This window comes from Lycorma delicatula, chromosome 3 (assembly GCF_047948215.1).
Source record: "Lycorma delicatula isolate Av1 chromosome 3, ASM4794821v1, whole genome shotgun sequence".
NCBI classification, from domain to species: domain Eukaryota; kingdom Metazoa; phylum Arthropoda; class Insecta; order Hemiptera; family Fulgoridae; genus Lycorma; species Lycorma delicatula.
In genome coordinates, this window is record NC_134457.1 from 128681040 (window position 1) to 128708502 (window position 27463).

The 27463-nt window shown below is 29.5% G+C and overlaps 1 protein-coding gene across 3 annotated transcripts in view; it reads right to left on the bottom strand.

Annotated features, from left to right (window-relative positions):
* The window catches only part of LManII (Lysosomal alpha-mannosidase II), a 93552-nt gene that overhangs the window by 59444 nt on the left and 6645 nt on the right, over positions 1–27463 (bottom strand). For all 3 annotated transcript variants that reach the window (XM_075360557.1, XM_075360560.1, XM_075360559.1), the window contains exons 2-4: positions 11470–11572; positions 8342–8423; positions 2625–2810 (exon numbers count right to left, since the gene is read on the bottom strand). In XM_075360557.1, coding sequence (XP_075216672.1) covers positions 2625–2810; positions 8342–8423; positions 11470–11572 — 371 coding nt within the window. The remainder of the gene's footprint in view (positions 1–2624; positions 2811–8341; positions 8424–11469; positions 11573–27463) is intronic.

The window sequence follows — 27463 nt, forward strand, 5'->3', positions numbered from 1 at the left end:
GCATGTGTTTATTGTAACTTTTTCATTACCTTATTACATTTTGAAAGACAAATATGCTTATTTAAAAAGGATTTATTTCACGGTGTTAGTGTATTAAAATGCTATTAACATAAAGAGATTTAATTATAATTCTGTTTAAAAGTTTGTTTTGAAAACTTTACTAAATGAAATCAATGAACTTGAAGGTAAATTATGTATGGAATGAGGCAAGTACTAGTCTAAGCTAGATCCATTTCTGGAATGGCTGAGTATTGACATATTGTAAATACTGATGATTTGCTTTAGCAAAAAGTTTACATTAAAATTTATATTAAAAAATTATAATTACATTTTAAGTTTATATCTGTTAATATAGACATAACTAAAAGACACTTCACATAAGAAAACAAATAACATTTTACTATTTTATAAAAGAAGATAAGATTAACACAATAAAGTAAAATTAAAATAAAAGATTAACATTTAATCACATTTAAAAAACGTTACAATTATCTTACCAGTTAATTTATTAAATATTTTTTCAGTATGAGTTGTCACAGAATGTAAAATCAGCAAATTGATATGATTTATGATTAATTTTATTTATTCTTGTATTTTTCATATGAGTTAACTAAATTTTTCATTAAAAACAATAGATAATAAACATTTAGTAGGATTTAATCATATAACTGAACTGATGATGAATGATAAGAGAACACAAACATGAAAATATGCTTTAAAATAAATATACATATTAAAATTCACATCTACTACAGACATTAGTAGATGTATTTATGTGATGAAATAAATTACATAATTTCTTAAATAACTATTTAAATGAGACTACGAAAGAGATTACACTTCATGAAATCTTTTTAGGTACAGCTTATAGGTGTAGATACCCTTTTAGGTATGCTTCATGATACACTTTTTAAGCATCATGAGGTGATAAAATATCACTACAGAATCTCACAGTGATTTTGTATAACAGATGTAAAATAAGAAAATATCTTAGTTTAAAAAAGCAATCTTTATGAAAACTTTTTAAGCATGATTTCAAAAAATCATCTGAGTTTCTAAAAAAATATCAAAGTATTTGAGTATCCCACTGCCCTTAGTCGGAAAATAAATATTTCTAAAAATAATGATATACTCATTAATGGTTAACGTTTCTCACAAATTTGACATTAAAAAACATTAAAATAAAAAATAGTTCAAATACAGCCTTCATGAAAATAATATGCAAATGTTTATAATAAGACTTCTATTTGTTAATAAATTATCTTGTTTGGTTTTTTGTTTTTAGTGGTTGTTTTAGATATCACTCTCAGTTTAACAACAAGGGATGACAAAAAAAATGTTACATGTAAGTAAAATAATAATTTATGAAAACTTTTATGGCAAGCCAACTGATTAACCAGATTGGTAACTCAACTGATAAAATTTTTGAAACAGGAATTTCTAAACTTCTATGAAAAAGAAAAACATTAAAGATAATAGATATAAACTGATAATAATAATATTTATGATTTAATGAAAATATGTTTATTAGTAATGAAGAATTAGTACAGAAGAAAGAAAAACAGCACCAGGAAAAAGGTAATTTGGATCAATTAAAATTTCAGAAAATTACAAAAGTTACATAGAACGTAAGAGATACCTAATGATGTTATGTAAGTAGTCAAGTTATTCTTGAAACAGAAAGTGTTCTTGTGATTAAAAAAATTTATTTCAAAAGGAATAAAGGACTTAATATATTGACATATTAAGAATGAATATTAATGCAACATAATATAAATTTTTTTTTTCACAGTACAGAAAATAAAGAATTTTTTATTTTGTAATAAAATAGTTATATTTATGATGTCTGCAAAGAATCTGTTCATACTGTTTTGTCTATTTGTAAAGTATGATTTTTTATTCGATATTTCATAAATTTGCAGCTAAATATACTTTGGACTATTGTGACTGCAATTTATGTATTTAGCATAAGGTCTGTTAGTAAGGTATTTAACCTTGCTTTTTTCTTTTAGGAAGCATCCGTACTAGAGAGGCAGGGTTTAATCAATGGGTTTGCAAACTTTACTGTGCATGCATGATTTTTCTAGCCTTGTGAAAATGTGATAAGAAAGAGTGAATGGCCCTCCAAAATAAGACTTATTTGAATAATGAGAAAATATTAGGTAAAGTGCATTGTCACTAGGATCATACTTTGGAGGAGATAGGAGTAAAAAATAATTATGTGAGAAATTTTTGTTTTAATGTCCTAAAGTTTGGATTCCTTTAACAGAAGTTGTAAAATAAATAAATGTTGAAAGTGAACTATGCAATTATGGCAACATTGATAGGTTTAGATATTTTTATTTAAATAATTTTCAGAAAAAACTGCTAGCCAAATAGTTTTTATAGTACTCAAAACTACTTGTATATTAGGAATAGTTACTTGACAGTTATGTATATTTAATATATTAGAAAGCAGATTTTTTTTTGTAAATTAAATGATATAACATTGCACATCTACACTTGGCAAGATTTAGTAACTAAAAATAAATTTTTCAAAGAATTAAAAGAATAATAGAAACTACAACACTACCTATTTAAAATAAAAAAAAAAGAAGAAAGTAATATATTTCATTTAGTCATACCGAAATCCCCAAGTAAACTGATCAATTACTGATTGATAATTTGTATCAGCTTCATCATTCATTGACCATGCACCACCAATGAACTCTAACTGACCATTCCTGACTAACTTTCGAATTTTATGCTTTTGAAAGTCACTTTGTTCTTTCCACCACTTCCAAAAATATGCTGTCTCCACATAAATAAACCTGAAAATAAGATAAAGTTAGTAATAAATATAACAAAGAAAAATTTGTAATCTTATAAGTAGATGCAGACCTACACCTATTACCAATGTTCTTCTATAATCTATTGTAAGTACGAGGGTGGTCCAGAAAGTAACTTATGTTTCTGCCTAGCGTGGATATGGATGAGGTCGCCATCTTGGTGTTAAACTGTTTCTATACTCAGTATGCATCCAGCTGTTGTAGCGTGTGGACTGTGATTTTTCTGTTTTGTTTACTGTGAATTATTGAAATGTATGCTTCAATAGAAAATCCTGTGAGTTGTGAGGTGCATTGAGTGATTTGGTTTACTGACAAAAAACCTCAAACAATTGAAATTCATCTACAACTTTGTGAGGTGTACGGAGATGGAATAATGACTGAAGGTGGAGTGAGGCAGTGATTCAGTTTAAAAATGGCTGTACCAGTGTTCATGATGAGGATCGCAGTGGTCGGCCTAGCCTTGTGACTGATTAACTGACTTATCAAAATCAACAATAAAATTTGCGGAAATCGCTGCATTACGATTACAGAACTCTCGCTTCATTTCTTATAAATTTAACGAAGTTTACTGCATGAAACTATCAGGGAAGCTAAGTTATCACAAGTTTTGTGCAAGATGGGTGCCAAAAATCGAAGGTGGCAGATTTCTACACAGAAGGAATTGAATAGCTTGTGCATCGTATGCAAGATTTAATAACAAAAGAAAAAATAAATTTTTCAAAGAATTAAAATAGTAATAAAAACTACAATACTACCTGTTATTTAAAAAAAAAAGTAATATAATGTTTTATTTAGTCATACCGAAATCCCCAAATAAACTGATCAATTACTGATTGATAATTTGTATCAGCTTCATCATTCAATGACCATGCACCACAAAATAAACTCTAACTAACCATTCCTGACTAGCTTTGATGTTGTTACAACAGAACTTGTAAAATAAATAAATGTTGAAAGTGAACTATGCAATTATGGCAACGTTGGTAGGTTTAAATATTTTAAAATAATTTTCAGAAAAAACTAGTAGCCAAATGTTTTAAGCTATGTTTTTATACTAATCCAAACTACTATTATTTAAGATTGTCCCTTTCAAATGTATATAATAAAATTTATTTTTTTGTTTGGTTGGTTTTTCATTTCAAAAGTTACTTTCTGGACACCCTCGTATATACTATAATAATCTACTTCAAAATTATTTATAAACACGTAACACACTAATCCGGCATAAGCACATTACTTTCATCTCTTTCAATCAAATACTTTTTTGATACTGTTTTTTGACATGTGGCTACAATGGAACAGTAAAAGATATATCTATAAATTGTGACTAATTTACTATTTGCAACATTGATTTAAGCAGGAGTAAGCATTTATAAAATAGCTCTGACCAAACTCTTTATATATTCTCCTCTGTCATTTCCTCTCTTTACCTTACCTTGTATTCAGATGAAGGTCCTTAAGGAAATTCATTATTTAGATAATGGTTTGGTTCATTTAGGTTATTATTTGAAAGTAGATAAAATAAAGGAGAAAAATTCATAATTAGAGAAAATGAATAATTTCATAGTATTGTAAACATACAATCTTTGGTTATCAAACAATGAATTTAAAAAAAATTAAAAACCAGTTTAAAAAGATCAAGACTACTTCATCATTGCAAAAAAAATCTTATCTAATGTTCTTTACACTCCATGAGTAGCTTCTGAAGTTAATTTCAAGTTTCCATTTCATACCACTTCTAAGAAAATGTATTTCTTCTTAGGCCCTGCATAACAATTACAAAGATATTGAGTTTCTAAAATCCCTTCTTAATAGGCATCTGTATTTAAAATAAAGTTCAATTTCATAGAAAACGTTCAACTCCTAAATTCACCGAGAAATGTAGATGTGAAGTATATCAGACAGTCAGTCGATAATGGCTTTGATAAGTATTTATAAGGAAAAAAATTATAGCATATCAAATTTATAACATGTTATCAGGAAATTTCGTTAGTGTTGAGTCTTGAGTGACATAAGGAAATAAATTTTGAGATTTCTGTGACAGTAGGTCTCAAGTATTATGATATTTATAATGTACTAAGGTGAGTTTGAGGTGGTGCACAAAACTTTGGGTTGAAAATGTTATATAATATACTTATTTTGGATTTTACTATGTTTTCCGTAATTGGATCCATAGGTCCAGATCACTCTAAAATCAATTTTTGATAGGCATCTCTATTTAAAAAATACTTAACGAAATTTAAAAAAAATTGTTTTCATCCATGATTTTCAAAAGCATGGGCTAGTCAGATGAATACCCCATGCTACATGCTACTAGATGACTACAATGTCTCTTGGAGTAGTTAGGTGAGATACCTACATTGTCTTTTTACACTTAAATCAGCTACTACTAAAAACCTACTGTTTAAAGTGTTGAAGAAATTTTTGAAATCATCCTCAGTTAGTTTGAATCTAAGAGGAAAATAATCAGCCAATACTTGTGAAGAACCAAACCAGTTTATCATTGATGCATTGGTAACTACTGGTGATGAGCTATAGAGTTTTTTATTATTGCTTAACCTCCAAATGTGTGGCCATTGGTGGAACTTGTCTGATATACCATATAACCTACCATTTCAAAAATATTCATATGTATTTCTGAAATAAGTAATATGTCCAACTTTTGTAGTGTAATAAATATTTTAACTTCTTAGTCACATTGAGCCAGACTGTTAGCATTCCACAAACCTATTCATAGATTTCAAACCATTATTCTAGCTCAGCTTATCGGACATGTTATTTAGCATGCCTCTGATATCTTTTTCAGACAGTTTTGCTTGATTTTCTAAAAATTGTAATAGGATAAATTCTGGATAGATTGATTATAAGAATTTGAATCAGTTGAAAAGTGAAGAAATGATAAAATCACTTACTGGTGAAGAAGTTAAACTTCAGGATTTATTTTGGCTAGAAATGGACTGAAATCTTGTTTATCCAGGAGATGAATGGTGTCAGAATTTGAGGTAACTTGTATGTAGGTAACAGGTCTTGAGTTCTTTAGAAAAATAATGGATTGTTTATGGGTGTATTGGATTGGTTGAATTTGACTATTCTGAGAAAAATTCAGTTTGGTTCTACTTGGAGAGAAAATCCGTAGTACAGGACACTTTGTAGTTATTTGGGTGGGACTTACTGCACAAAATGCACTTGGCTAAAGTACTTCTTTCCTTTTTTGGGCCATTGGCAGTTTTTTTTATACACTTCAAGCAGCGAAAAGGATGCCTACACTATGCATTTGAATGACTACAACATCTTTGGCAATAAACAAGTTACCTCAAATTCTGACACTATTCAAAAATGTGAAAGGCATAATATGTTTGAACGAGAAAGACATCTTTGGCATTGAATAGCACCTTTTTAATGAGGGCATTCTAAATAAATTTGAGCATGAAGTAAGTACTGAATTATCAATATGTCTGTATTTATTTTTGTTGAAAGATCAACATTAAACTTATTTGATGGATTTTTTGAAATTCCTGGTCTTATATAGTGAATATAAGACAAGGAAGCTATGTATAGTACCACGTGGCTCTTTCTCTCTATTCTGAAATACATGCTTTTCAGAACTGCCCTAAAGCAACTGTTATATGATAAGTATGAAACTAATATTACGGCTCTAAAGTTTAATGATATGGAAGTATGTTTTATGAATTTGGGCATCAATTTCATTTGGTTTTTATTTCTAGCTTGAATGAATATTGGTTGTTCGCAATACTTCAATACTTTTTTTTAAATTTCATTGTTGTTAAAAAAAGTTTATGAAAAGAGGCTTCAGTTTTTCCATGATTTCTTTTTCCTGTTCTTTTATTCCATGCCTTCTTCATCACTGGAATTCAAATCTAATTGATAAAGTGAACTGTTTTGAATTTATTTCTTTTGGAGCACATACATTACTAAATTTTATTTTTGTGCTGGACGATTTTCCTAAATTTATTTGCACTGAGCAACAAAGAAGTGTTGTTACTGGAGCACTTTCAATTCAACTTCTCTTAAGATTAATTATGTTTGGTTATTAGAGATTACAATAACCAATAACAGATGTAATGTAATCTCTAATAATAGATGGCATGTTATCAAGAAAACCAGATGTCATGTTAAAAGCAATCTAGCTGAAATTTGGTAGCTTAATTAATTGAGTAAAGTGTTTCAGTTGAAAATAAACAGACAAAAAAATAAATAATTATTGTAATGACAAATATGTTTCTGAATATGTCAATATATGATTATCAATGAGAATAATTTATTAATACCTTGAATATAAAATTATCATATGGAATTGTTATATAAAATTATTTTTATATTATATTATATTATATATTATATATTATATATATTATATATTATATTATATATTATTTTTATATTATATTTTATATTGTTATATAAATATCGCATCATTATGTAATAAAAATGTAAATACACATAATAATATTCATTTTTTATTGCTGAAGAAGGAATTAAAAAAATACAGGTGATCATAAACTATGTAGTTTATTTTAGATGTTAATAAAAAATAACAAAACAATGCTCATACAAACATTTTTTATTGTTAAACAGAGCATTTCAGACAGTTTTATTTATAACAGTTCAAACTAGTTCCACATGAGCATCTTTTGTGGTGTATAAAATGTCTAGACAATACTCAATTTCACGTTCCACATTTAGAAGAATATCTAGAATTATTCCATTAATTACACTTTTGATTGTTTCTTTTATTTCACTGATGTTGACAACCTTCATTGCGTACATCCTGTCTTTGACAAACCCTCAGAAAGAAAGATTACTGGTGTAATGTCAGGGGATTGTGGCCAGGGAATTGATCCATCAAAGCCAAGCCAACTCTGTGTAGCATAAAGTGTAACAAATTACATTGGAAATAATTAATAGCAAATAGTATAATAATATACAATATTAGTTATTATGTGTTTGACAGGTATAGAAAATGTAGCACAGAGTGATTTTAGTTTGTATTTGAGGGATTTATATCCATTTTAGAAAGATATTGCAAATATATATTTGGCTATTCATAAGACTTGTCCTTGTGCCCATAATAAACATATTTTTATTCAGTTGGTGCATAATTACAAACTGTGTGGTTAATAATAAAAATTACAATCATGTACAAATTCTGTATTTATGAGTTGATCAAATAAGGAAGTAGGCCAAAATAAAACATAACTTTTTTGAATGAATATGAACTCTTATAACACAATGCAGTAGGAAAATTACAATAGCCAATTATTAACTAAATTCAAACATCAATTATTCAAAAGCAGCATAGTGCATAAATACATGTAATTAGAAATATGTCTTTCAAAAACTGGTTTTTAAAGCTTATTATAACTTTAAACATAATTAAATAGTACATGCAGGTTTAAAAGTTATGTAACAATTGATTTTGTTCTGAATTTAATACAATTAAACATTTTTAATAATCTAGAAATTCATATAATTTAATTTTGTTAACTTTTTACCTTCTTGATTCATCCTGAAGAAGTTCTTCAACTACTGAATCCAGTATGTACTGAACTCCAGCTTTTGCAATCGTTGATCTTGCTAAAAAAATTATTATAAACATTAATACATATGAAACATTTAAATCAAATGTACACAAAAAAATTAGTGTATGCAGAATATACAAATGTATTACACTCAATTTTAGAATCTATAAGTCATCTTGCCTTGTAAAGAGTCTTGATAAAAAAAAGAGTACCAAATGTTAAAAATAATTATACTCTAAATTAAATTAGAATTAAAACTTCAATTTTTCTTCTAACTACCAATTTTTTCTTTTCTTAAAGTAAATGTTAGACTTCCAAGAGGCACAGGACAACAAAGAAGATTAAAATTCCATACTCTTCAAATCATCAATATTTATATTTATTTATTTACAAATTACAGAATGACCCACGCTCCCCCATATTTATAACTACTGCAATTCTTTTTGATGAGACTGTCATGCCTGAAACCTTCAGGTTGAAGGTTCCACTGTGGAACATCCACTGTGTTGTGGATGTTGGCAATAATAAGATTAACATTATCCAACTTCTTATAAGGAAAAGAATATGAGAACATTCAATGAATAACATGTTACCAAGCAAAATATTTTAAATTTCATTTTAATCCAGTTTCCATTTAAAAATTAGTTTTTATTTTAAGTAAATGAATAATTAATTCAAATCATAATATAATCAATCATGCATTATATCTTGTAGATCACTTCAATGATATATGTTTGTTATGAAATTTGCATGTGTTAAAGAAAGTTAGTGACAGTACCTTTGTGTACTCTTTTTCTAGATTAAACTGTACAATTTGGCCAAATCTGTTTATCTTCAATCCTTTTCCGATCCAGATGGAATTTTTTAATTAATCTTTAATCTTCAATCTTTCCAGTCTACTCTAAGGCCTCTATATATTTCCATTCGTTTACCGCATTTGATACAGTTTAATATTTTTCCATATCTATAAATCATGTACTTACTTCTTTACCTCTTTCTGGTAAGATATATAAACCAATAGGTTTTATTAGTCCAAATCCTCCCGTGACCCTCTCCTTGTCATTTCCATATTGTTCTTCTGTACCCATTTCCTACATTTCTTACTTGATCTTCTGTTCAATATTCATAGAAGAGCCTTTGTTGGAGAGAGAAGAAAGTAATTGTCCTGTAATTTTGATGATTTAATGCACCATACTTTTTGGAAATTGGAATCATTATTGTTTTAAACTAAATTTTTTGGCCACATCCCACAATTAGAGATTTTGTTACAAAGTTTCATAGTCTCAAGTAATCTTCTTCATTAAGACATTTAATAATTTCTGTTACCAGCAGCTGATCAACTTCTACAGCTTTTTAATTTCTGATTCTTTTATTGCTTGAATAACTTTCAATTTTAGGATTACTTCTACTTTACCCTATTCCATTTTAACATGATTTTTTTATGGGGCGATCATAAGGTTTTATGAGACTGGAAGTTCCTCCATGTGATCTAGTATTCAAATCTGTGTAAAAATAACTGACTTTACTAGGACTTGAACGCTGGAACTCTCGACTTCCAAATCAGCTGATCTGGGAAGACGCGTTGATAACTAGACCAACCCGGTGGGTTTATATTTCTGCTATTAGAAATGTACAATTGCTGTTTGGGTTGGTTCCTGAACTCCTGTGCCATTTTTCACTTTTGACACATTTGTGAATCTTCCTTCTAAAATTATGAAATCATTTTGATTTCTGTTATCATTTCCTGGTGATTTAAATATGTACATTCTTCTTTTATGACTTTTAAAGCTAGTATTTGTTAAAAAAATCTTATTTTCCTTGCAAACTCAATAAGCTTTCTCATATTTCATTCCGTAGACCCAGTCAGTAAATTCAATCTACTTGTTCACCTCTCCTTATGATATCTAAGCATTCCATTTCTCTATTACTATTCTATAAAAAAATATTTACCTTTCTCTCCCATAATTTCCTTATTATACATTATTTTAACCTGATCATCTTCATATTGACTAGCTTACATGCATACTTGCATTAAAAGCAAATCCTTTGGGTTTACTCTTATCCTGACAATAATTATTCATCATTAGTCATTATCCTTTTTAGAAATTTTCTAAAACACAATTTCTTTGCTACTTCTTTGTTTACAATATTTCCTACATCATTTCTTCCAGTTTTATTTATTGAATAATATTTTGAATCATCATTTTTTTAAGCTCATCTTTTCATTCTCATTTCATTTACTCCAATTTAGTTAAAATAAAAATAATTTCACCGATATACTTAAAAATAAAATAATAAAAATTTACACTTAAAAACAATAAAAAATCCAATCCAAACAAAATCAAAAATCTATCTAACACCAGACAAATATGTAACAATCTTGGCCAGGCTATGTATCTATTTGTCACACTTGACAAAAACTCTGAATGATATTTTAATACACAAACTGCAAAATTACAGGTGAATTACTCATTTGTGAAAATAAAAACTAGACAAAGGATTATTACAATGTTAAATAATGTTGATACGATAAATTTCCCTGATACCAAACATTTAGCAATTTGAATTTTTTTGCTTTTAAAGATTTTATTTTTTAATTTTACTACTTTATAATCATTTTATTATTTTTATTTATTTTATCTCTGCCTTTAAATTTTTTCATTTGCATACTTTTATTGGATTTTTACACATAGTTTTTATTTTATTAGTATTATTATTTTTTTCTTTGAATTTGTAACACATATATTTGTTATAGAATCACAAATATCCAAGGGTACTACAAACATATTTAAATATCATTTAATTTTGTGTTTATAGTGTTATTTAATTTTTAAATTTAATAAACATTGTTTCATTCTCAACCCTATGAAAAATAACGTATGATGAAGCTTCAGTGATGTTTTGATGCAGCTTATAACTGTGTGTAGAAGAATACGTATTAGAGGCAAATATTTTATATTCACATCGTTCTTATCTATAAGTGGTAATATATTTATTATCCAAAATTATTCAGTATTTGAAATTTTCTTTGTAAAAGACTTATAAATACACATAAATAAATTGTAAAATATAATTTAAAGTGTTGTTTTATTTTTACTTACATCCGTAATAATATTGGTCAACAGTTTTTAGCCATCCAACATCATCATGAGTATGCGGAACTAAATGTACATTTAACATACCTGGTTTTGTTGGAGGACATGTCTGAAACACAAGGAAGAAAAAATATCATGATATTCAAACATAACGCATTTCCAGTCTTAATAAAATAATATACCTAAGCATGTCGAACAGTTTAATCTGCCTAATAAGATAGAGAATTATGTAAACAAGTTTATACAATCCATTAATCCTTATTGTCTCTTTTTTTGTTTTACTACCTTTGGGAAGGACCTGCTTTACAGACAGCTTCAAGGAAAATTCACACAGCTCCAAGGAAAATTCATCTTTACACTCCCTCAACCATCTTTGTGAGGATAATTTACACAAATATTGTCGACACTGCATACAATACCCATTTATTCTGCAGCATAGTCGTTGTGATTTTGAGGTTAGTATGACAAATTCTCAGGCTTGATTCCCTGTACATTCTAACATGTGTGCTGTGTAATGTTTTCCTTTCCGTAATAATCGCACTCTAGGGGAGGGTCTCAATGCCACTGCACACAGGCATGTTTTGAAGCACAGGTCTTGGGTCAACTTGAACCTTAGCTTCCCACATGTGGAATCCAGCCATTTCTGGAGGTCCAGGATCATTCTATAGATCCATTACCTTTTGTCAACCTTTTGATCTCATTTCTCCTACCACCTACGAAGAAGAAATGCCCCAATCTTCACCTTACTTAGCCCCTGGTTCATCACTTCCTACTTCCAAATGATCCAGGGGTACAAATCCGGCCACTAGCTGCATTGTTTGAAATGGTGCTGTAGTCTCAGTATACCTGAAAGGAAACAAACCTGTGTATCTCATTTTGAATTGCCTGGGCAGTCTCCTTTTCCAGCATGATAGTCTTGGCTGGTGCTTTGCACAACATTTCCAGAGCACCAACTGTGACAAAACTCTCTTTGATAGGCGAGGATGTCTGTTGTTGGTGATGACCAACAAATAACAGCAATCAGATAATGATCTGATTGCTGCTTATTGGCCTTCTGAGAGATTTCCATCAAATGCCTCAGGAACGTGGTGATTTTTCTAATTACACTCCTAGACACTTCACTGCATGAAAAGGATGAATGACTGTGACTCTGACTCCAGAGGCAATCGGAGTAAGCTCCTGCCTGCGTGAGACCACAACTACTTTAGTTTTCTCTGGGTGAAAGTTGCAGCCTGATATCCTGCAGGCACAAGAAAATTCTATTTCCTGCCTTGTTCCCAGTGTCCATGATCACCCGCTTCGACTTGGCTGATACGACCAGAGCCATGTTGTCATCAAACCAGGGTTAGGTTTGCCGCTTCAAGAAGCACAAAGGGCAAGACTTTGTCCTAAGCAATGTTCTACAAATCTGGGAATAATATTGAAATCTGTGGTCACCGCACATCGTCCTGATTCGTACTTTTCCCTCTGCGGAACTACCCGTCAACTTTAGGTAACAATGGATAGTCCTCCTCAGATATGGACTGACGCAACGTTTTTTTCACTGTCCCAAATATATTCACCCATGGTACACATTGAAGTTATTTTTAACTTCAATCAAACGCGTACGTCTCGAGTCCGATCTGGTTTCAAGAACGGTGGTCCTCAGTGATGACCACCGTCCGTTAAGATATAACGTTCTTAAGAAATTACCGTCCGTGAGAATTAGCGCGTAGTGTTGGCCAGTTTTTCAGAAACCTCTCCTGCTTTCCGAGGAGCACAAGCTGCACGGTCTTCCAGGATTCCGAAATCCATTCCCAAGGTGATAATGTGGTTAAAGACATCAATCACCCATCTCGGAACGAGTTTATCAACAAGTTTGATTACCTCTCCGGGCACGTCGTCCAGTTCAGAGCTCTTTCCGGATTTGATTTTCTTGCTGGCTACCACTTGTTCTTCTGTGGTGACAAGTGGGATATCAACGGCAGCTACTTCTTCGCAAATCTTGCCGCCGCATGTTTGGGAAAACCTCCATACAACTCGTAAGAGTAGCCTTGTCAAGGATTGGAAGACGCCGACCAATTTTTTTGGTAAATCTTCTCAAAGGATTTTGGGAAGGGTATAACACAGCATAGCTGACTGTCTGTGGGTCTTCTCTACTAAACTGTCAAAACATTGTTCAAACGCGTCAAATGGATGGTTTGAAGACAGTATAGCAGTTGATGTTTAGCCAAGCATGGCCTGAGTCGTTGCCGGAGTGAATCATCGGCATGGCATCTGGGTCATCAATCACGATGGCATTGCTGTAAACATCGCAGGCTGTCGGCGGGCAATGCTTTATTTGGCTCGGCTGCACAGTATGAAGTCGCTGATTTTCCGCCTAGTGATCTTTAAGACCAAGTTGTATATCTTAGGCTCCTGTTCAATTGTAAAATCCTCATTTTCCATGGGAGCACTCTTTACTACAGTAATGTGGCTGGTAGATTCACAGACACATCTTTGTCCATACACTTTTTGTTACGGGCCTCGCAATGATTGAGCTGTTGGGTCCCTTGTTCTTAGAAGTATGGTGGCCCGACTTCCAGCATTGGAAGCACTTCCTTTCCTCTTCTATCTGGCAAAACGGCAATGACACCTGATACGGATCCTGTTCATGACGTGGAGCTTGTGAGCAATATCCATGGTCACCTTCTGAGAATTCCGAAAGTCTGTTGTCTGAGAAATGAGATCGTCACAGAGGTCCATGAGGGCCATCTTGATGCTCTCCCCTACATTACGAGACGTCTTGGTTTAGGTCCTTCATATGGAGGAAGGACTACTTGTCGGACTTCCTTCAGAGATCACGTTCGCTCCCTCAATCTTTTTTGTGATGGTCTCATGGAGACTCTGTGACACTACTTCTACTTTTTACAAGGATCTCCAGTTTATCGTTACTACTCTTTCTTGTGAAAAGGATATCCTTGACGTTCTTGTAGGGGATCTCCTGTTTGATCTATTATCCTTATTATTTGCCTGAATGTAATCTTGCTAATGAGCTTCTTAAATATTGATATATATGTATTAATGAAATAAATTCTCTAGCCTAAAACTTCCTTGGAATTTTTCAGAAAAAGTTTTCATCCAGCATAAGTGATTATTTATTTAAGCATTTGACATCAGTCTGGCTTTATTTCTAGATAATAAAATATTTTCAGTTTTTTGTTACATAACTGCATCTTTAGCATACTTGTATATTTCATCTGTATGTAAATAATTTACAGTTTGTAGTGTTACAATCAGCTCTGTTATTGAATAGTGATAATTTTTTGCACAATAAAAATTCCACAATAATTGTCTAGTAGGCTCCAGTGTTTCTTAGTAGGCTTATATAGTTTATATTTGAGTCTCTATTTATGGAGTTTTCATTTTTCATTAGTTATCTTATATTTGTATAATAATACACTTTTAAGGAAATACTATATTTTATGAAACTGAATGTTAGAACATGTTTAATCCTCTCTCATATTTGTGAATGCTCAAACCAGATATGTGTTTGTAATTGTCACAAACATAATTATGAGAGACATTTTTACTGTGAAGAATTGTCGCACAGAGTTTATTTCTATACTGTGGGCAATAGAACTTGTATATATTCATAATTATAATTATGTATTCATAATTACACAAGTTTTATTTGTTGTTACAATTAAAAAAAAAACAATGTATCTAATACGTTCAGTAAAATGTCACGTAACTCTATTATTCTGATGCCAGATCATATTATTTTTTGAGATCCTTCTGCTATTGTGTACATTTGATATTTTATTTAATAGAACTTTTTTTAATATATGTTCTTTAGAATAAAAAAAAATTACCAATTAAATTACCTTTTGCACTGTGAGACTTCAGAAAAAGACAAAGTAGAATAAAAAATTCAGTTAAGTAATATTTTAAATTGATATCCTATTAGTTGGGGACATAGAATTAATCTATCACTACAAAAAATATTTTAAAACCTTCATTTATTTTCAAAATTTTATCTCAATCATTGTTCTCTTAAATAAAAATCAAAAAACCATTTAAGCAACAAAAATTTAATGATGAATTTTGAAATTTATTGTCACAGTGTAAAATGATGAATATTTAGTTTTGTGAAAAATCAATTCAAATAAAATGTTGGAGAAGATATTTTATCTGTGTTTGAACCTAATATTGTAAAAAAAAATTAAGTTTAATAAATCTGAAGTTTAATTGGATTTGTATTACAAACTAATATCAGTTTAAACAAAAAATGTGTGGAGGGTGTTGAATTGCTCTTTTTTTTATTTTTTGTTTAATAATATTTTAGTTCTCAAATTAAAACATATTTGTTTAAAAACTGTATTTTTGTGTAAAATTTATTTCTCGTAACTCTTTATGAATATTTTAAATCTTTATGTCCTTCTTTTTAATTATATATTAATTTTTCTTTCATTTCAGATTGTTGAAAGGAACTCTTGTAGCTGGACACAGTTTTTATTCCATTATTATCGTTATATAAAATTACTGAGGGGAAAATAAACAATGTTTCACTAAAATTTAGTTCTCTGACCCCAGTTTGTAAAAATGTTTATTATCTGTTCTATTTTAATTAACTAATTAACTTAGTTTAACTAACTTTAAACAACTTAAAAAAAATTCTTAAAAGATGAATAGGACAATTCTGTACATTCCACAATATATTTAAATAAAATTTTGAAAAATTAAAAAAAAATTTTCTATTGAAAAATTGTGTTAATCATAATTTTATCTCCATTATTTGTGTCAGATCCTTTGAATACTAGTTAAAATAATTAACTTGTAGTAAAATTGACCAAAATATAAATAAATTAGTGTTGAACTGGATGAAGGAATCGTTATTAGAATAGTTACATCATTTGATGAACTAACTAAATTCATACAAAAAATTTAAAACTTATTATCTTTGATTTATAACAGTAACTGTTACTGTTATACTTTTATAACAGTAACTGTTATAAAAGTACATTATTCAATGTAATCTAAAGAAGAAATTTAATAAAAATTTCTTACATTACGTTTTCATTTAATTTTCGTGCAATTTAAGATTTTTACAATTTTGGTTGCTGTGCTGATATCTCAAAAACTTGTTATTAAAAAACGGATTTCACTACAATTTTTCTCGTCAAATTTTACATGAAAGTTGTGCATGACACGACCAACTGATTTTTAAAAACAAAATCTGCTTAATGGAGCGGAGAATTTCAAAATTTTGAATGTTCGGTAAAATTATGTCTACACGATATTTTGATTATTTTATTTTTAAAAGAACGTTAATTTAAAAACAGAATTAGATTCCGTTTATTCCCGAAAAAAATATATATACATATATGTATAAAATAATAACTAAACTCTATTCCTTGGTTAGACAAATATAAAAAAAAACTAAAAAAAATTATCCAAATTAATAGAAAATTTTCTAATGCAACTCATTAGGTCAACAACCAAAGAAACAAAAAAACAAAAACAAAAGCAGAAAACCACGACGTTTTGTCCCAGATGTAGGTTTTTATCACGACAAACCACAAATGACAAAAAACACCAGTAACCCCCCACTACCAAATCTATTAAAAACCAAAACCCCCGTACAATAAGATAAGATTTTAACAATAAGAGTAAACATTAGTGGATTTAATCGTGAATGAATAAAATTTGGTACTTACATTCGTAAAAATAATATACTTTCAAAATATAAAAAAAGGAAAATATCATCTGTAATCGCTTAATGGATAAATTAATTTTGATACGTAAAAAATTATTTCCTCATATATTTAGTTAGATAATTTGTAAAAATTTGTCAAATTTTAATTTGAAAATAATTTGTCAATAATGAATAAAAAAATTCATGAAATCTACATAAAAGAAAAGAACATTGAGAATAAGTTTTTATTTTTAAAATAAAGGAATTGGTAATGTTCCATAAACACAAGAAAATAGAGTATTAATTCCTGCTAATGAGAACTGGTAGAAGGCTATACTGCAATTCTGAAACTTGGGATAGTTCTACAGATCAATGGCGGCTTTTAAACACAAATAAGAGTTGATTTTAAAAGAGTTTTCGATTTTATATATAAATATTATATAAAACGCTTAACTTTGCACAGAGCACGGAAAAGGAAGACATAGTGGCCGGAGGATAGTAAATGGTCATGCGACAATTGTATACATTGACAATCCGCATATGGTAATATTTGTGATAATTCCATCCGCAACAGATTTGTATATACGCAGATATAAGAAAGGCCAAAGTCTTGCTCTATTGTTCAACTATTATACGTCGGACAGTGACTGTTGTCACTATGCGCAATAGTCCCAACAGCTATAAATGGTACAGCAATTATTTTATTCAAAAATTAAAAAAATTAATCTGTACTTTTTGCACTACATAAAACCGCATTGCCAGTACATTCTGCTTTACCTAATTACATTTTTTTTCATCTTTGAAGTTAGATATGTCAGAGACTGACGGTTGAAACTAAAACGCCAAGGGACTTGTTACGTTAAGGTGAAGCAATATTTTCCAAGAAAAATATTCTAGTGAAACTTACGTATTATTTACTCTTATCATCATTTCCTTTTATTTTCCAACGAGTTCTAGTTTTTTTATATTCTGTTGTAACAAACTTCGCGTTTATTTGTTAGGCGCAGCCTAATTTTTAAATAGCTTAATTTAGAAAAATGTATATTTTATGGAAAAAAATACGGGAATATTTTAATAACTTTATTACTTAAAAATTCAACTCTACTTTAAGAATAATAGTACCTAATAATTTTATGGGTTTAAAGAATTAAGCGATTCAAAAATGAAACAATTTAAAATACGAATTTTAATCAAATAAAAATTTAAAAAAAATTCTAGAAAAGGAAAGATCAGGAACATTTCAACAGAATTACAAAAGAAAGTTTTTCTCTCTCTCTCTCTCTCTCTCTCACTCTTTCTCTCTCCCTTTCCTTATCTTTCATTATGTATAATTTACAGAAACACATAATTTAGTTAAAAAATAAAGATAAAATAACATTTATCATATATTGTGAAGATAACTTCGTTAGGAAATATATTACAAAAAAAAAAAAAATGCATGTAACACAATGTAGTAATTGTATTGACCTAAAAATGTAATCATCATTTAAAAAACGATTTTTTTGTTTCTCACCGACATAAAAAAACCAATCTATAAAATTGATTTACTGTTTTCAGTACACATACGTATTCAATATACGAGTATAAATGAATGGAATGCCTTAAGCAAATTTTTATATTTACTGAACTATGGAAAAGTTCAACGCAATATAAAAACAAACAAGCTATAAAATTATCGAAGTCCTTTATATTTCTTTTAAAACTGAAATAACATGGCCGACTTGTAACTAAAGGTGAAAAAAATTCTGTAATATTCCGTAAAAATTAAAATAATATTATTAAATTTTTTAGAGTAAAGTTTTTTAAGAGAAAGATTTGTGACATAGAAGATAACTTGAAAACAAATTTCATATCACGAATTTTAAGATAAATCTACCCAAATTTTCAATAATATATTATCTAATGTTGGATGGGATTTACTAAAACATAAAATTACAGCTCCAAAAAATCTAACTACTCTAAAACCTTTGAAAATTCTGTTTATTAAAACAAAATCTGCAGAATAATTATCTAATATTGTGTGAACCTTATTGAAAGATAGATTCATTTTTGATCGGTGGCCTGATAATTGCGGAAATTACACTTACCCTAATAAGTCTTTGCGTCAGCATGAAGAAGGGTTGTTGCACCAGGTAAAGGTTTATAAAGCGATTACATATTAAGCATTAAGGAAGTTTTTCAATTAAAACTAAACTTTGGAAATTAAGTAATCACAAATTGAAAATGATAAACTGAAGATCTTACTTAACCCCTTACTTTTAAAGCAATCTTTTGATTCTTACTAAACCTTATTCCATAATAACATTAAACATTATTTTTCCTAAGGTACAAGTTTTTAAAGTATTTTAGTACCAAAATAATAAAAGAGCAAGTTAAAATTATCTGGTCATTATACTTAGAAGTTTTTGTTCGTAACAGGAGTTTTACGATGCTGCGTACTCATTTAAAGATCAAAAACTCAGTTATATTGATTTCAATGAACGTATTATTGGAACACTTTAAACCATACGTCTTTAACCAATGAAACAGTCTTCAGGAACCAAAATCACAAGATTTTGGGTTCTGAAGTTTAATTTCCATTTTGAATAGATAAACAAAGTAATCAAACTCTATATGGTAAGTACATTTTCTATATTAATCCTTTTTAGTGTTTAACTGTAGATATATGACTTAAGAAGTACTGTGGACCATTTCTGAAACTAGCTGTGAAAAACCATAAATGGCCGCCCATTTTGGTTAGAGTTGTAACCTGAAGTTTTTCAATGTAAAAATTTTTGGTTTTTCAATACCCTTTAAAATTATGTTTTGTAATGCTACCCTTTTCATTTAAATTTTTTATTCCTTATCACTTTTTTCGTGTTCTACTTTTCCCCAATTCCTGTCAATACTTTCTTATTTTGGTCATTCATTTAACTTTTTCTATTCTTCTCAGCAATCATATTCCAAACTTACCAAGTAAGTTATTTCTTTTAATTTTTTCAGACCATCCACAATTTACATGCACGTGACACCACTTTTCATTCAGAATATTTAACAATATTCTTAATTCAATTGCAGTTCTTCTTGGTTTGATTTTTTTTGTAATAAATACATTATTGTTGTTTAAATAATAAATTTAGAGTTGTTTATTATATTTGAGACAACTTTGACAAATAAGTGCCTGAATTTATTATTATTATTGTTGTTTATCTAAAATTAATCTTGCCAGTAAAGGACAAATGATACAAAAATATTATTAATAAATGTATAGGGCAGAGGATAATTGTAATGGCCCTATTGTTTATGAACATAGTAATATTAATATTAAATCTTTCTTAATAAACATTTATGTTATAGTATTAATTAGTTTATTTTAAAATTTGATGTAGTTTTTTTGTATAAATTAATTTTCATAGATTAGATTTACGCACACCCACTCTTGCTGTCGGAGAATAAAAGTGTAAAATATGCAAAGCGTTTTGCAGTTTGGGAGGTCTACAGTTTCCCTTGTATCTGAATAGGCATCTCTAGTAATATATTATTAATTCAAGTACATATAAAGACTTATTTACAATTTAGAAGCTCATTTTCCCAAAATATTTTTATACATTAAAATACACAATTTAATAGCAGGTAATGGTTTTTACTTTTTATGTAATCAATTGAAAGAAGTGCTTTTGTGGAATGTAATAAACAACTAGAGCTGACCCAAGCCAACAGCAATAGTGTGTGTAAATTACAAACATAATCATAAAAAGAGACTTCAAATAGAACAGACTTATCTGGGTACAATAGTCCAACTTATTACATAATATATTCTCTTTCTTTTAATTTTTTTTTGTTTACTTATTCGTATATAATCATTTTTTCATTACTATTATTGCTTATCATAATTTAAATTGATGAATCTACAGTAGTTTAATTCAAACACCTTAAATTAAACAATTATCTATTTTAAGAAGCTGTTATCTGTTGTTAAGAAACTTGCATTGTAATCTTTCAACTAAGGGAGTTTAAACAAGCGCTATTATTTTCATTAGTAATATTTTTAGTATTAATTGATTCTATGATAATAATAGAAGATATTTTCTTTTTTATGCCTATTTTTCTTCATTTTCGTGGGATTAAGTTGGAGGAATTTAGTGGCGTTCAACAGCTAGATGCTCTTCTTGATGAAGCCTGTTGGGAATACAGCAACTTATATAATAAATTCTTGTAAAGAATAAATACTTTGATTCAAATCATTCAATGAATGAATTATAAATCATTTTATATGATATATTATTATTATTATTATTATTATTATTATTATTACTCTAAGTACAAAATGTAGTAAACAGCAACTTCATTGTAAACATTTTTGTGTTATAGCAGGCAAGTAATTTACGTGATCAGCAGTACAAAGATGAATAGCAACATACTTTTTTTTTTTTAAAGTAAACGGTTAATAGAATAAAACTTGTTTTACAAGTTTTGAGAAAACTTTAATTGCCAGTTAATAAAATAGAAATTTATTTACCTAACGTGGGGAAACTGGCTGCAGTAAACTGCTAATTACTGTAATGCTCTAAAGATGGTTGGCAATGGAAAATTGACAAATCCCAACAGTACTATGACTTTGTTAAATAAAAACAGGATTATAAAGTGAAGGGAAAATGAATTTAAAAAATTTAAATTAGGATATTAAATCCATAGGAGTAACTAAATCATGCCGTAGCAAAATAAAAAAAGTAATTAAGTGGTAAAATATCAGTAATTTTCTTTGTTAGATATGTTATGTAGTTTTAATATTCTTTTGTAATTTTCTACAATTAATGTCCCTGTGCATGTAATGATAACTTTTGGTTTCGTTCAATGACTGGAAATCCTTACATCAATTTGAAATTTTAATAATGAATTTTGGGATATATTTTAATGTTCTCTCTCGTCATAATGTTTCTATGCAATGAATAAACCTGACAAATATGTAAAACTAAATGGAAAGACATGAGTAAGATGCAGTAGGGATATTGATGACTACAAGTGACTAGTGATGAAGCTTATTTGTTAAAAAATTTCAATATCAAAGGTCATAAAGAATCCTGAACAGAATTAGTTATAAGTTCCATTACTATGGAAACATTAAGTAACAAGTCCTACATTTAGTGTCAAGGATTCCACTCTAATAACTATCCTAAGTACCGAAATCAAGCTTTTCTGACAACACTTCAAGTTTCTTTTGGATGACACTCACAAGATATTAACAATAAATTCAACTTAATACGCAAAAAATAATGATTATATATTAGATAAAAATCTATATTTGACCCTACTTTGATTACTACACAAAGAACTGAAACACATTTTATCCAAAATCCGTACATATGTTCTGGATTTATTAACCATGGTGGTGTTCAGTACTGAACAACTGTATTTGAAAAATATAAGTAACCAGTTAATGAGATAAAGAGACCAGTTAAATACAGAAGTAATCTTAAGAAAAGAAAATCTAAGCCAATTTCACTCTCCATCAGTCGCAGTCATATTTTTAACAGTTTGTCTCACTTGCATCGACTTATAAATTTCGGTTTAGGACAAAATCTAATATCCCAAATTTGTATTTTTCATCTATTTTTAAACTTAGTTAATAATTAGCCTTAATTTATAATTTTCAACGAACAGTTCGTTATTGAATTCAATATGTGTATGTGTGTGAACACTTTTTATCTCAGATTTTGATTTTGATTTCGGATTCAGAGTAAGCATTTTTAGAAGATTATAAAAAAAAAATCCCTTTTGCCAAGCCAGAAGGCGGAGGTAGATTTAACCAGTGTTAAGTATGGGATAAAAAATATTTCCACCTTAATGTTAAGAAAAACTTCAAATTTACTCAATATGACAATGGTTGCATGTGAAAAAAGGTTTCACATGTTTAGTTTATGACAAGCCCCATCTTCTTACAATTCCAGCAACATTTTGGTCATCCCTTGCTGAAAGGGTTGGTCATATCAAAAATTGTTTCAGACAAAAACTTTAAGCAATGTTTAGAGGACTAACGGCACCTTTAAACAGATTTGGTTTAAACTAAAAGATCTTTGTCAGGTTATTTTCAGTATTCAACAGAGATTTATAATAGTTTATTGAAACTATTTCAAATGACTATGAAAAGGTAAAGTAGATGTTTACATAAATCTAAGATTTACAATTTGAAATAGATAATGTGTTTGAAGAAATGACATTGTTCAAATACAGCTTGAATTGCAGTTTAATGATTTTCAGGAAAAATATTGAACATTAAATCAATCCCAAATAGGAGTTTAAATGAGTTAAACATTAAAACAACAGCTCCAAAACCAATCCTTTATTTTGAAACAAATAACACACTATTAGATGAAAAATGGATGAAGTTAGAACAAACAAAGCAGTTGTTAATAATACCAATAAAAATATACAAGATAATATATTTAAATTTATAAAAATTATTTGTCCATCTATTAATCGGGTAAGTGTAATACTCAAAAGAAATTGATAGTAATAAATAAAGGTTATGATTTTGGAACTGTCAATAATATACATGAAGTTGATTATAAAAGACACAAAATTATTTTGATCTAAAAGAAAATGGTCATTTTATTTCAAATACCAGTAAAAATAAAAATCCAAATGCATCATTAGTTATCAGAGATGGGAATTGGTCACCTAATTTGACATAATCATATTTAAATTGAGTAGATAGATCATATTTAATTAATAACAAAAAAAAATTATTGTGTTATTCATAATAAAAAAAAAAAAAACTTGTGAAATTAATTATACGGAATCTCTTTGGGAGAATTATAATAGTACGGCTGATAATAATAGGAATGAAAAACATAAGTTGAATTACAAAAATAATGCAGTAGAAACATCAGGTTGGATTTATATATTAATCATTTGTACAACATTTTTAATGTTAGTACTCAAATAGATTTGTCGGTAGCATAAGCAGGATAAATAAACAAACCATCATCAACAAACGAACTGAAATTATTAATAAAACTATTAGCTTAATATTTTGATTGGTTTAAAAACCACAGTCTGAGTGATTACATCAATCAATTTAAACTGTTTGGACCAGATGTAATAGAATTAATTACCAAAAAGATCCAGTTACAGTTTAATGAACATAAACAGTTTCTTAATGCTATATCATTTGCTGTTATTGGCAATTATAATACACTGAAAGTCGTCCTGTTGTAATAAATGTTATCAAAGGATTTCTTAATGTAATTGTAACAATTATCACAAGACAAAATGGTTTTGTGATGGTTCAGGCTTATTAGAAATATTCAAGAAATCTTACATCAGTTGTTTGTTTGTTCATAAAAATATCATGACATCTATAAATAACATAAAAGAAAAACCATTTTTTTAAATACCATCATACAGCATTTATATACCATCATAAATTACAGCACTTCTGTACAGTTCACTCAAGACTTGTCTATAAATTTAAATTTTCTTAATAGCTTTCTTAATTTTGACCAACTACCTGAGTGTCAATTCTTTCAGTGCTTCTAAAACTTATACAACTACATCAGAAAATACAAAAACAAGAACGATGGTGATCATGTTAAAGATTCTTTGACTATATTAAAAGAAGATTAAATAATTGTAGATTTTAGATTAGAGTTAATGATTAATGGTAGATAATTAAACTGCCGAAACTGATCAAAAAATCTTTAAAAGTATACAGAGATAGTAACAGTTTTTCTGTTCTTGTGTGAACAGTGTATTTTATTTACTACCTAATATGAGCCAGCAAGGTTAATAGACAGAATAAATACATGTAACCAAGTCATGGCACCAAGGCGGTTCTTATTCAAACACACTATACAAAAAGTTATGGAAAAAAGTCCACATGGCCTTACAAAGGGGATACCCCTGGATGAAGAAGATGTCAACAAATACAAATGCAACGCGTGATTCAAGTTTCTATTAAAAATTTGCTTATAGACTGATTAAAAGTATAGTTATCGCTAGTTATTTAAAAATGATAATAGTAATTAATTCTAATAAATAAACCATGGCAATTCAAAGATAAAATAAAAGTAGTTGTTTGTAACTGGTATTTCATAGTTTTAGTCTTTAATCTTTATCCCTTAGACTTAAATAAGTATTATTCATGCTAGATATATATAGATGCTAGTTTATAGATCTGCTAGATATAGCTAGATTTGAGTGCATATTACTGAGTGTATATTATACACTCAGTGTATATATATATATATATATATATGGAGATTAAATGAACACACAATTGAAAGTTTGTTAAAACATTAAAAACTGAACATTACGGAATTTCACAAAATTTAACATGTCACTTTATAAAAGGCAGAATGAAAATTAATTCAACTGGCATCGGATTTAATTCAAACCACTTCCTAAACACAGTAGTCCCTTGAAAATAACGTTTTACCGGAAAGAGATATGGCTGAAAAATCGTCACAATTAATACTGAACACTAAGAAACTTACAAAACATTACGAAACTTCACAAAATTTAACCTTTCACTTTAAAAGTCAGAACGTACATAAAACCAATTGTCAAAACAGTACTATCTATGAGATTTATTTCAAACTACTCTCTCAACACAGTAGTCGGTTCAAAATACCCCTAACTTTCTTTCTACTGGTCAGATCCTGGATTTAAACCTTCTCCGGACAACGCGGACCATTTTGCAAAACCCCGCGCGTAAATCGATCTAGTAGTTTTTTAGTCTTTAGCGGACACACATTCGAACATTGCCTTTTAAATATATATAGAAGAAGAAAGTCTGTTTGCATATTTATTTCGTAAACATCTGGACACGGGCGCCATCTAGCAGATATAGTTTTTGCAAAAACCTTTTTCACTAACTAATATATATTCTGAATATGAGCCAAATCCGACCATAAATACAATTTTTCGAAATATCTCGATCCCAACGCCACCTAGTGGGTTCAAACTAATTCAGAAACTTTTGCGGGCGGGCGCACAGCAACTCACCAAAGTTTCATCGCAATCGGTTGAATGGTGTAGGACGCATACGGGGCAAACAAACAAACAATCATTCATTTTTATACATATCTTATTTATATGTATACATATATACGAGGTGCGACAATAAAGTAATGAGACTGATGTGAAAAAAAATGTTGCTCACCGTTTTAGTCATGTTTAGTGCTGTCTCCTTCAAAGTAGTTCCCCTCTGATCGCACACACTTATTCCAGCGCTTCTGCCATTGATGGTAACATTTCTGGAACTCATCTTCTGTAATATCCTCCAAGACCTTCGTCACAGCTTTTTGGACATCTTGTGTTGTTTGAAAATGGTGTCCCTTGACCGCCATTTTGACTCTTGGAAATAGAAAAAAGTTGCACGGAGCGATATCTGGTGAATAAGGTGGCTGTGGTAGTAATGACATTTGTTTTGGGGTTAAAAATTACTGTACTGACAGAGCAGTATGGGATGGCGCATTATCGTGATGCAGAATCCAATTATCACCAATGTTGGCACGGACACGAAGAACTCGTTTACGAAGTCTTTCTAAAATTTCTTTGTAGAAATATTGGTTAACTGTTTGCCCAGGAGGCACCCACTCTTTATGAACAATTCCCTTGGAATCGAAGAAGCACACAAGCATGCATTTCACTTTTGACTTTGACATGCGAGCTTTTTTTGGTCTGGGTGATCCCTTTGAGCACCATTGCGAACTTTGGCGTTTTGTCTCTGGATCGTATATTGAAAAAACCAACCTTCATCACCAGTGATAACACGGCTCAACAAATCTGGATTGATTTCCGTTTGCCCGAACAGATCGGCTGCCACATTTTTCCTTGTTTCTCGCTGATGTTGTGTGAGATTTTCGGGGACCATTTTTGCACAAATCATACCAAGATCTTAAGTTAATATTAGACGAACCGTTTCTCGATTGATGTTGAGTTCTTCTGCAATCATTTTCACGGATAATCTTCTATCAGATCGTACGATTTCACGCACCCTGGTCAAGTTGACATCTGTCCGTGAGGTTGATGGTCGTCCACTGCGGTCTTCATCTTCAACATTCGTTCTGCCTTCACTAAAAATTTTATGCCACCGAAAAACTTGAGCTCTTGACATAACCTCCTCTCCAAAAGCCTTCTGAAGCTTACCATAAGTTGTCGTCGCGTTTTCATCCAATTTAACGTAAAAAGAAATGGCATACCGTTGCGCAATATTTTGCGGTTTCATTTCTATAACGAGAGACACAAACACGTGTTCACTTATTACAGCACAACTCACGACTGAGCAGTTGCATCAATGTGCCGCTTGGACTAGAAGTAGCTTATAGACCAAGGTCAAAGATGGTGTGCCTACGCAAGCTG